This window comes from Brienomyrus brachyistius, chromosome 22, assembly GCF_023856365.1.
Source record: "Brienomyrus brachyistius isolate T26 chromosome 22, BBRACH_0.4, whole genome shotgun sequence".
NCBI lineage: Eukaryota > Metazoa > Chordata > Actinopteri > Osteoglossiformes > Mormyridae > Brienomyrus > Brienomyrus brachyistius.
In genome coordinates this window covers 5325321-5336072 of record NC_064554.1, presented here as the reverse complement: position 1 = coordinate 5336072, position 10752 = coordinate 5325321, and the positions used below count along the sequence as shown (strand labels likewise).

The following is a 10752-nucleotide window of genomic DNA, read 5'->3' as shown; positions in this document are numbered from 1 at the left end:
GACTGCTTCCTCAAACGCGTCTGCTTTGGATAAGAGCATCTACTAAACGTTAATAAAGAGCCACTCTGCAGATAGTAGCATCTCCTTGTTTATTGTACAGTTCCATACAGACTATGTCGCCCTCGCAGGCGCTTCACGCTGCTTTCTGCTCCTCCAGCATCCGGTGCTTCTGCTTCATCAGGCACTTGCGGGCGCTGCCATGGGCACCCAAATCCCCGTCTGCAAGGAACACAAGCATCATGACTCGCACACTGAAGGCAGCTTTGAGTGTTTACAGGCTTCTTGGACTGCTACCATTCTATAAACACCTAAGATTCAGAATCCGACCTGATCTAAGTGGTACCCGATGTGTCAGAGGAATTAGTTGCGGTGAATTGGTCCCAGTGAATGTGCTTAACGTATAATGAAGACAACGCAGCTCTTAACTGGAAAAACCACTGTACAACACCTACAGGATTCAAACTATGAAATATACACAATATACAAAATATCCAGCAAGATACAATAGACCACCGTTTCTCAAACCGGTCCTCGGGAACCCCCAGACAGTTCACATTTTTGCTCCCTCTCAACTCCCAGGGAATTGGGAGAGAGCAAAAACATGGACCATCTGGGGGGGGGGGGGGTCCCCAAGGACTGGTCTGAGAAACAGTGCAATAGAGCAACCAAAGTGTAACCTTCAAGAGTGTCAGAGTACCCATACTGCAACTCGCGACACAGACTACCGAGTATGGATCCACAAACATCCAGGATAGACACCAGTAAAAGGCACCATGCATAAGCCCTCAGAAAGACTCCCTCTGTGACATGTTTACCCATCCAGAAGGGGGGCAGAGTGAGCTGGGAAGTACATGTCACACACACACACACACGTCCTGGACCCCGATCCCCATGTCTCCCCAGGCCAGAACCCTGCCCCCGGGAAACTTACAGCGGCTCTGGTACGCCTTGGCCACCTGGGCAAACTGCTGCAGCTCTTTGCCGCAGTTCTGCTCGTAGCTGTTGCCTTCACGCTGCTGACAGGCACGGAGCCTCTCCTGGACCACCTTCACGATCTCCTGGTCCACTTTGCTGTAGGTGGCGGTGTGGGAGGAAGGAGAAAGAACGTAAAGCCCCGAGTTCACTCCCAAAGCAACATCTTTGGGTGCAGCGTACGCCGTACATAAGTGAAGATGTATCAGCCAAAGCAAAACAAATCAAAGGATTATCAGGGTCGCCAACTCTAACACGTTCAGACTGTCACACTCATGCAAGAAATCTTGCGGCAAATGTACATTATTCCATTATAAACCTAAAGCTAAGTACATCAAAAGAGTTGTGGTAGTTTGCAAACCCTATAGGCTATTTACAAGGTAATGAAACTGTTACATACATGTAAATGCGTGTGCATGTGTGTGCAGACTCGTGTGCAGATCTCGAATTGAAAATCTCACGCCAGCCAGCTGACCAAAGTTGGCAGCCCTGGATTACAGCCCTCCTCAGTAACATCTCTATGCCTGATGGAGACATCGACCCCCCCAGACAGCCCCCACACGTACTGGTCTCTCCTCCACTGCATTTCCGCCTCATAGTAGCACAGAAAGTCTCCCATTTGGCACTCCGTCAGCTCGGGAACACGTCTGAACTTCTGGTGGTAGTAGTAGAATTTGTTCCTGTCGTGCATCCGTTCCATAAAATCTGCCAGAAGCAGAGGAATAGCAATTACCATGACAATGGGGAGAAGGGCAACGAATGTGAATGTGTCACTGGGAGGTGGACACCACAAATCCATCGGCACCAGTAAGGCCAGTCAGGAGAGACGACCAACACATCGGATGTCAAGTAAGCTCTGGAGGGTGAGCCTCATGTGTCTGGCTTTCCCCCGTTAACGGAGCAACACCCTGGCGATCCATTAACCACCACGAACCGGAATATGGTGCTATGCTGCGGGGAAGCCCGCTTCTTACCCCTGAAGGTGGTGACGGGGACGTCCACAGCATAGTGGAAAAGCTGGGTGAGGATCAGCGCCGGGTTCGGTAGGTTGGTCTGCTTGTCCACCACCGGCGTGCGACGAGGCGGCTCGGGATACACGTCCTTATCATAATCTTCCGGCATGGCGGCTCCCTGATGCAGAAAACCTCTGCACAGCTACGCTAATATAAATATATTTATGCGTATATATGCCTTCGGTATGTTCCACTCGACCTCAAGCACAGCTCTTGGGTATCCCGCGCCTGCGCACTACGAACTGCAAGGATACGTAAAGGTCAAACCGTTTTCCGCGACACATAACTTATTTGAAATGTGCAGGTCTATATCTCCGTAGAAAAGGATAATAATTCAGTTTGTTTGAATGAAATTGTGCAACTCAAATAATATATCAATGATATAAACTCATAGGGGTCAAAGGTAAAAGGTTTACGGCATCGCGACATGTGGTGTTTTGTTCACCATCAGAGGGCGCTATTGAGGTGATTGTAGCTGAGTGAGGGCCGGCTGTATTGCAAAAAATTAACATTCTTTTGGTCTTAAGGAGCACTCTATATTTTTGTTCTGGAAGAACCAATGGGGAGATAAGATGCTGTATTCTCAAGGCAGTAATCGTTCCGGGGGTGTGGCCATTTGCTTCCAAAGATTCCCAGGGGCGATAGCTATATTTAAACTTTAATAATTATGTCGATGGTCACTGGACTTGGTGGTTCTTTACGTTGAAAGGTCATTTGGTATCCTGATTAATACTTATGGACGTAACAATATTGGACGAACTAGGTTGATATTGGAGTTAACTCTGAATTTAAACAAAGATTTGGTATTGAGTTCACTTTAGCAGGTGGTGATTGGAACATGACACCTGACGAATGGTGTTGGAGTTAGACTCCACCGAATCCGTTGATGAGGAAAAGATGCATTCGTGAGGCAAAGGATGGTTGTAAGTCAGCTCTCTTTATTTGTTGTACAGATCGATCCGGGAGCCACTCTCAGATGCACAAAAGTACACACCAATGGAAGCTCAGCTCCCTGTTGTCTGTGTCTAGCTTTTATACCCCGTTTAGGGCGTCTACTGTTCTTGTTGGTATGTTTCCAGTTGGCGTAACATACAACTATTGTTTTGAAATTGCTGGCGTTAGTCCCCACACCCGTTCCTTTTACCTTATCTTGTTATGTTGCAATTTAGCAGCGTCAGCGACCCCCTCCCTTGTTATGTCCCCACAGGTGAAGCGTAAGCTTAATGTCACCACGACCCTGTCAATGTACCTTCTGCTTTTCTAATTTTACTTAAACTACGAAGAGGTCCGGAGCCCCTCTTCTCTTCCTGCCTGTGTTCCAGTTTGTTCCCCTTTCTCAGTGTGACAAAGTTTAGCACGCAACCTGCCCCTCTTCAATGGTCAGATAGATAGATCTAGATATGATGAACATCATTACAATTTGATGTTTAAAAAGTTTATGGATGGCAATTCTGTGATTGACAAATGTAGAGTTAAAAATCCATTGTTAAAGCTGTCTACTTGGTCAAATTCCAATGGCTGGTCTAGATCTAGAACTGATCTATGGCTGTTATCCTCAGAAATTGCCAATCTAGTAATAAATGTCTCAGTTTCTGATGCTCCCCTGACAGATCATTCACAATTAACATAATATAAATTATTGGAAATTCAGTGCTAATTTATTAAATGTAGAAGAATATGTGAAGGCAGCCTTACTGGAGGATACTATTAATGACGTTGAAATTGACATATTTTGTAGGAAATGGGAATATTTTGAACATAAGGTCAGAAGCTTGTCCATTATCTTTAGTAAAATAGGAAGTTGCCAAAAAAGGAAAACAAAATGAAGTTATTTCAAGAAATCAATGAGTATTATAGGAAAGCTGATGTATCTGATTAAAATAATGTTAAAGTTTTAAGTTTACAAACCGAATTAGATGATTTGTTCAGCCAAAGGGCCGACGGAGCCTTTATCAGATCCAGAGCTAAGGGAATAGAACTAGGGGTAAAGAAAACATCCCATTTCTTTGGATTAGAAAGAGAAAAAATAAAACTGACTCATTAGTAGTTAATAATTGTGAATGTTCTGACCCAGAATCAATATCTGAGGAAATTTATAATTTATTTCTCTAAACTTTACTCACCATCTTATATAAAGGAACATTTATGGTCCTTGCTTCACAATATCAGTCAATATGTTCCCCAGATTGATCAGACTTTTAAAGATTCAAGTGACTCTGAGATTAAAGAACTGGAGGCAGCCATGAAACAAACGGCAGCTGGTGAAGCTCCTGGTCAGGATGGATTAACCTCGAACTTTTACAAGTTTTAGATATTAAACATTTATTATTTATGCCTCTAAAAGAATGTATTTGTAATAATAATCTTTTGCAGGGTGGCATGGTGGTGCAGTGGTTAGCACTGGAGCCTCATACGTCTGGGACCCGGGTTCGAGTCTCCGCCTGGGTCACATGTGTGTGGAGTTTGCATGTTCTCCCCATGTCGTCGTGGGGTTTCCTCCGGGTACTCCGGTTTCTCCCCACAGTCCAAAGACATGCTGAGGCTAATTGGAGTTGCTAAATTGCGTGTAGGTGTGCATGGTGAATGGTGTGTGAGTGTGAGCTGTGATGGGCTGGCCCCCCCTCCTGGGTTGTTCCCTGCCTCATGCCCATAGCTTCAAGGATAGGCTTTGGACCCCCCATGACCCAGTAGGGTAAGTTAGGAAAATGGATGGATGGATTATTTATCTATTTATTTGTACTATGTTCAGCATATTGTACTTTTAGATTTTTGTATGTGCTCAGTGGTGCGGTGTAATATTTGAGAAATCTGTAAGCTATATTGGGTTGTTCAATAAAGTTCTTTAAAAAAAAAAAAAAAAAAGATATAATATTCTTTTAAAAACATAGTTCAATGCGAAAATAACTATGTTACTAATTTACATTATTTCAAAAGTGTAACTATGTGCTTTTTTCAAGCGTTCAGAAGGTTTCAAAACCCATTAAAAAAAAGGAATCACATAAGTTGGACTTTATAAGGGCAGGTTTCATGGCAATGAGAAAAGGAAGCAATAATTTGTCATGTCGTATTTATGTGACTGGTCTAGATTATGATCACATGTGGAAGGTTTAAGTATGAAATATCATCGTCTACAAACCCACTAAACATTACTATAAATTATCTAAACAATGTACAAATAAATAATATATACTGGCATTAAATATCTGTTTAATGTCGTTGTAACTGGATAAAGGCAATAAAGACGTTAGATTTAAGAAGTTTACTTTATCACATGGGAGCGACGGACCTCCTTTAAAGACTGATATCATTGAAGGAGGCTCTGATGATGCATTGTGGACCCTGTCAGCTGGGTACGACTTGGCACCCGTCACCTTTCTGGAAAACTAATCCCATTTTGCATGTCAGCCAGGGACGGAATTAGAGCTGTCAAAATGATCCTCATCTTAAGAACGACCTGAGCTCAGCACTTGTTCCTGCCTCTTTCTGCTCTTGCTTTTCACGACACGCGCTCCTATGGTCAGTTTTCCCGTGTCTTTGGACTGTTTGTTGTGTGTTTTGAGACATTGCTAGCCTCTCACCCGCCCCCTTGAGCTGTGATGTGCTGCTGGACTAATCCCGGGGTGTAGCTGCAGTGGTTTGGGCGGCTTGAGTTCGGGTGCCGTGCGTATGGTCTCTCTGTCGTGGTCTCGTGCCGGTCCCCGTGTCGGTCCCCGTGCCGGCTGTCCCGCATGCTGCACGCTTCGGCCAGGCTGGTCTCAGCCACGCTTCTACGTTTGTCTTCCATGTGAAACTGGACCATTTCCAGTAAGCCAGGAAATTCACGTTCGGACCGTGTCCTGCATGAACACCCATTCATTAATGCAGCACCTCTCCTTCCAGTGCCCAATTTCCTTCTCTCCCCTTGACAAACTTTTGACGGATTTATTTCTGCACATTATTCTTTTGCTCGGTCCTTGCTGTGAAGTTACAACGGAAGTAGAGGCACGATCGCACATGTTCATGGCACACAACCCTGGCGTGAGAGACATTAACCCGACATTAACAGGCACACTAAGCATGTGCCACAAGGACAGTTACTTAAAATGGTGGGGTGGGGGGGCTGTGCAGGCTGGTTCATCATAAGGGCTGCAGGTCGGGCGGCGCTCACTCGTCCAGTCCCTGCTGCCTGTCACTTTTGACTGTGTCACTTACTCGCTTAACACTATCTGCTAATAATAATAGCAGTGACAGTGCCAGGTGGAGCCTGTGTGTGAATAAAGCCGCTTCTGCTGCAGAGAATGCGCAGCTCGCATGCCCTGCATGGCATCCCAGTCTTCCATCATACAGCTACCCGGCGTGGGGATCTGCAGGCCTCGGTGCCAGCAAGCGCTGGTTCGAATCTCGTATTCAGCGGATGAGTTACGTCTCCGTTGGGTCTTCATGCAAGGTTCTTAACCCCCCCAAAAAATGCTCCAGGGGTACTGGATGGACAGCTGACCCTGCACTCGGACCCCAAGCTTCACTCTCACCTCACCACTGTGTGTGTGTGTGTGTGTGTGTGTGTGTTTTAAAAAGGAGAGCAAGATGGGATATGCGAAAACTAATTAGTGATGTTACTATACTCCTCTATGTATACATGGCAAATCATACACATAATTTTTAATAAAAACCAAAACCCTAACCTCCTCCCAACACCCTGACTAGGACAAGTCAATGGATGGATGGATGGATGGATGGATGGATGATGATTTCGGGGCTGGGGTGATGTTTCCCACAGTCTCACCGGAAGTTCCATGCTCCCCGTCACGGACACCTTGGCTTTCTGCCGCGGAAACGCAGCCGGAGGCACCGGGGCAAAGTGCACAGCTGGCCCAAGGACGACCCCAGGAAGCCTGTGCATCTCACCGCCTTCCTGGGCTACAAGGCCGGCATGACCCACACCCTGAGGGAGGTGCACCGTGTCGGCCTCAGTAAGTACGCAGTTGGCACGCCGTCATGTGACTGCCGGGAGAGATGCCGGTATACTGTGTCTGATTATGTCACATGCCTGATGATGTCACTCTGCCTAGTGATGTCATGCGGTCTGTTGAGCACCTCAGCAGGACGGATTGACTGTGGAGAGATTCGCTTTCACCTAGAACCCAATCCAACCTCATCCCGTTCTGTCCGCCCTCAGAGATTTCCAAGCGAGAGGAGGTGGAGGCCGTCACCATTGTCGAGACACCTCCCGTGGTGGTTGTGGGGATTGTGGGATACATCAACACCATCCGTGGCCTCCGGACCTTCAAGACCATCTTCGCCGAGCACATCAGTGATGAGTGCAAACGGCGCTTCTACAAGAACTGGTATAAGGAGGCTTGATGGGGGGGGGGGGGGGTTCTCTCTCAACGAATGATGTAACAGGAGGCCCTGAAATGGCATCTGCTATCGAGATCCGGGTGGGATATAGACACACACCTCGTGTGAACCGCCCGCGTGAACGAGTCTGTGTTTCAGGTACAAGAGCAAAAAGAAGGCTTTCACCAAGTGCTCCAAGAAGTGGCAAGATGAAGCCGGCAAGAAGCAGCTGGAGAAGGATTTCACCATGATGAAGAAGTACTGCAAGGTGATCCGGGTCATTGTCCATTCACAGGTATGGGCCTGACCGCAAGCTTCCTGTTTGTCTGTGCGCGTCTAACAGGCCTCACTCTGCCCATTACCACACCGGGAAACAGAGTTACTGTCAAAACCACTTTTTCTTCATAGCCTGACCTGACCTGACCCACATTACCTGTAGATGCGGCTTCTGCCCCTGAAGCAGAAGAAGGCCCACATCATGGAGGTGCAGCTGAATGGTGGCACCATCCCGGAGAAGGTGGACTGGGCCCGCGAGCGGCTGGAGCGGCCTGTACCGATCTCCAGCGTCTTCACGCAGGACGAGATGATCGACGTTATTGGGGTCACCAAGGGTCATGGTGTTAAAGGTGCGGGAGCTGGGAGAGAACCTCTCCTCCATGGATTAGGTGGTCGCCCTACCGACCCCACCCTGCCTCCTATCCACGGGCAGAATTGAAAAAAAAATGTGTAACCTGCACTTTACTTGTACGACCCATATGAGGCGCTGTTTCCATAAAAACATAACAGTGAGTGCTTCGTTTACGCCAAGACTGCTCATATGATACTAAGATGCAAATGCACTAGAGGACCTGTGGGTCCTGCTTGCCATGGTAAAGCCCCTGTGCCGTTGATCATGTGACACCCGTGGGCAGTAACATCCCCGCCCACTGAGTGCCACTCCCCCACAGGTGTGACCAGCCGCTGGCGTACCAAAAAGCTGCCCAGGAAGACTCACAAGGGCCTGCGGAAGGTGGCATGTATCGGCGCCTGGCACCCGGCCCGGGTGGGCTACACCATTGCCCGCGCTGGCCAGAAGGGCTACCACCACCGCACTGAGCTCAACAAGAAGGTAAGTGGCTGTGCAGTCTGTGACGGGTGGTCTCCAGCAGGCAGTCTGTGGCAGGCAGTCTGTGACTGGCAGTCTGCTGCAAATGGTTTCAGGCAGACAGGGCCCTGGTGTGCTTCATGATGCTGTTTTCTCTCAATGTAGATCTATCGCATCGGGAAAGGCATCCATGTACAGGACGGAAAAGTGATTCGTAACAACGCCTCAACCAGCTACGACACGACGGCGAAGACCATCACGCCCCTGGTACTGATGAAGCCGCTCACACATCCCTGAGCTCCGCGACCGCTCGTATTCACTGCCTGAGCGAGTGTGACCTTTGACCTCTCGCCCATCACCCAGGGCGGCTTCCCTCACTACGGCGAAGTGAACAACGACTTCCTCATCCTGAAGGGCTGCGTGGTCGGCCCCAAGAAACGCGTCCTGACGCTCAGAAAGGCAAGCCGGCGCCACCATGGCCGCCGTTGGCAGAGAATGTTCCGGAGGATCCTCACCTCTTTTCTGTCTGTCTGCAGTCGCTTCTGGTGCAGACGACACGCAAGGTCAGGGAGACCGTGGAGCTGAAGTTCATCGACACCACGTCCAAGTTCGGCCATGGCCGCTTCCAGACCGCGCAGGAGAAGAGAGCCTTCATGGTGAGAATGTGAGACCGGTAGGGGGTGGGGGAGCAGGGAGGCCCCCATTCTCCACACAGAGGTTCCTGCTAAATCCCCCCCCCCCCCCCCAACTCTACTCACCACACGACGGCATTCAGACCTCACGCTACGACATATTTCACTGTAACGCCCATGTTTGGTGGCACACGCAGATCTGACCATGGTAAATCCCGCGTGGGTCAGACAGCTGCGCTCGGGGGCCTGTTTGGCCCGACGCCCCGGACCGTGAGGTTCTGCTGCTCCCCACTGAGAGCCGGACCCCCCCCCTCTCTGCTCACACAGGGTCCCCAGAAGAAAGACCTGCTGAAGAAGCTTCCAGAGCCCCAAGCAGAGGAGGCATAAAGCAGGATAGTGCCATAAGAAAGCCCCGCACACCACAGTGCTATGGGAGAATAAAGCGGCATCCTCACACTCTGCCTGTGTGTGTGTGTGTGTGTGTGTGTGTGTGTGTGTGTGTGTGTGTGTGTGTGTGTGTGTGTGTGTGTGTGTGTGTGTGTGTGTGTGTGTGTGTGTGTTGTGATTTTCCATTACATTGTGCAGACCCAATGTAATAAAAACCTGAATCTTTTTAGTTCGCAGTAAAATAAATAATCAATTCCCTCCAATCTGTATTAAACCCGAAAGAGAAGTTGGTACATATATTCACTGCTTCTGGAACTGCTCTGCAATTTCAAACTTTTGCTGTAAGTTACCTAAAAACCTGAGTAAGCCCCGCTAACAGTGGTGGGCACGGGGGTCCGTACACCGTTTTCTGAATAAAATGGGAGGACCTGTCCCAGATTCACCCCCATTCGGAGCTCAGACCTCTGACCACAATGCAGCTTGACTGATTTCCCAGTCCAGCACAGGATGATGTTTCTCTGATGTCGGATCATCTGTGTGATGCGCTGGTCCATCGCGATGCCGGCCGCTGTGTCAGCAGAGTGCGTCATTTCCCTTCTCCCTTCATCAGAGATGATACTTTATAAACCGTCTGTCATCCACTGAGACAGTAACATTGACAGCAGGTTAAACTCAGAGCTTGTTTGAAATATAAGCCAGGGGAACGACTGAAGCGTAAAGGGGCGATTATGACAATCACAGAGAGGGAACATTATGCTTAAACTGCGGCCTTGGATTACGGTGCCAACATTGGGTCAGTGCAGATGAACTGTGTCAAACCAGGGAACGTCTAAATCGATGTCCAGCATTTCTGGCAGATTATGCTGAAAACATTTAAATCATTCCATCTTAGATTGTTGTACTTTCTGTGTAAGAGTTTAAATCCCTAAGTCACTTAAGCAACAAGTCCCTCATATATTTTCCAGTGAAATGCAATAAATTGATTAAAAATTTAAGTCAATACTAGCTAGAAATCTGGCAAGCACACACCCACACACATACACACACAAGTTGATCTTCCTATGTAAATGGGGAACATCCATTCATTTCTATGGGAAAAACCCTAACCCTAATCCCAATCGCGACACCCTTAACCCCTACCTCAACCATAAGCAAGCAACCAAAATACAAGACTTTTGGCGTTTTTACTTTTTTGATTGCATTCACAGATTTTTATAAAATCGAGGTTATCCAAATGGGGACCTGAAGAAGTGTCCCCAAAAGTAAGGAAGTTTCAGGTTTTACCGCACTTTGGGGACAATTTGGTCCCCAAATGTGATCTACTGTTGGCGTGTTCATTTTCTGGCAT

At 48.0% G+C, this 10752-nt stretch overlaps 2 protein-coding genes across 2 annotated transcripts; one reads left to right on the top strand and one right to left on the bottom strand.

The window, feature by feature from the left end:
* Positions 1-72: 72 nt before the first annotated feature.
* Positions 73-2234, bottom strand: ndufb10 (NADH:ubiquinone oxidoreductase subunit B10). The gene is made up of 4 exons (XM_048991893.1): positions 1947-2234; positions 1539-1677; positions 932-1071; positions 73-219 (listed from the first exon to the last, which is right to left on the bottom strand). Exons 1-4 carry the CDS (start codon positions 2092-2094, stop codon positions 134-136), a joined length of 513 nt encoding a protein of 170 aa, XP_048847850.1. The 5' UTR covers positions 2095-2234; the 3' UTR covers positions 73-133.
* Positions 2235-5376: 3142 nt separating this feature from the next.
* On the top strand, positions 5377-9476 carry LOC125718217 (60S ribosomal protein L3-like). The gene is made up of 10 exons (XM_048991883.1): positions 5377-5501; positions 6742-6934; positions 7141-7309; positions 7461-7596; positions 7741-7927; positions 8249-8409; positions 8551-8652; positions 8749-8844; positions 8922-9041; positions 9345-9476. The coding sequence occupies exons 1-10, from the start codon at positions 5499-5501 to the stop codon at positions 9402-9404; spliced, it is 1227 nt and encodes a 408-aa protein (XP_048847840.1). The 5' UTR covers positions 5377-5498; the 3' UTR covers positions 9405-9476.
* Positions 9477-10752: the final 1276 nt, after the last annotated feature.

Excerpts from the sequence above, each read along its gene's own strand:
- ndufb10 (XM_048991893.1), bottom strand. The coding sequence starts at position 2,094 with ATGCCGGAAGATTATGATAAGGACGTGTATCCCGAGCCGCCTCGTCGC. Across the intron at positions 1,678-1,946 it reads CCCCGTCACCACCTTCAGGG|ATTTTATGGAACGGATGCAC; the intron begins GTAAGAAGCGGG and ends TGCTTCTGGCAG. Across the intron at positions 1,072-1,538 it reads ATGCAGTGGAGGAGAGACCA|CAAAGTGGACCAGGAGATCG; the intron begins GTACGTGTGGGG and ends CGCCACCTACAG.
- LOC125718217 (XM_048991883.1), top strand. Across the intron at positions 7,597-7,740 it reads GGGTCATTGTCCATTCACAG|ATGCGGCTTCTGCCCCTGAA; the intron begins GTATGGGCCTGA and ends CATTACCTGTAG. Across the intron at positions 8,653-8,748 it reads CGAAGACCATCACGCCCCTG|GGCGGCTTCCCTCACTACGG; the intron begins GTACTGATGAAG and ends CCCATCACCCAG.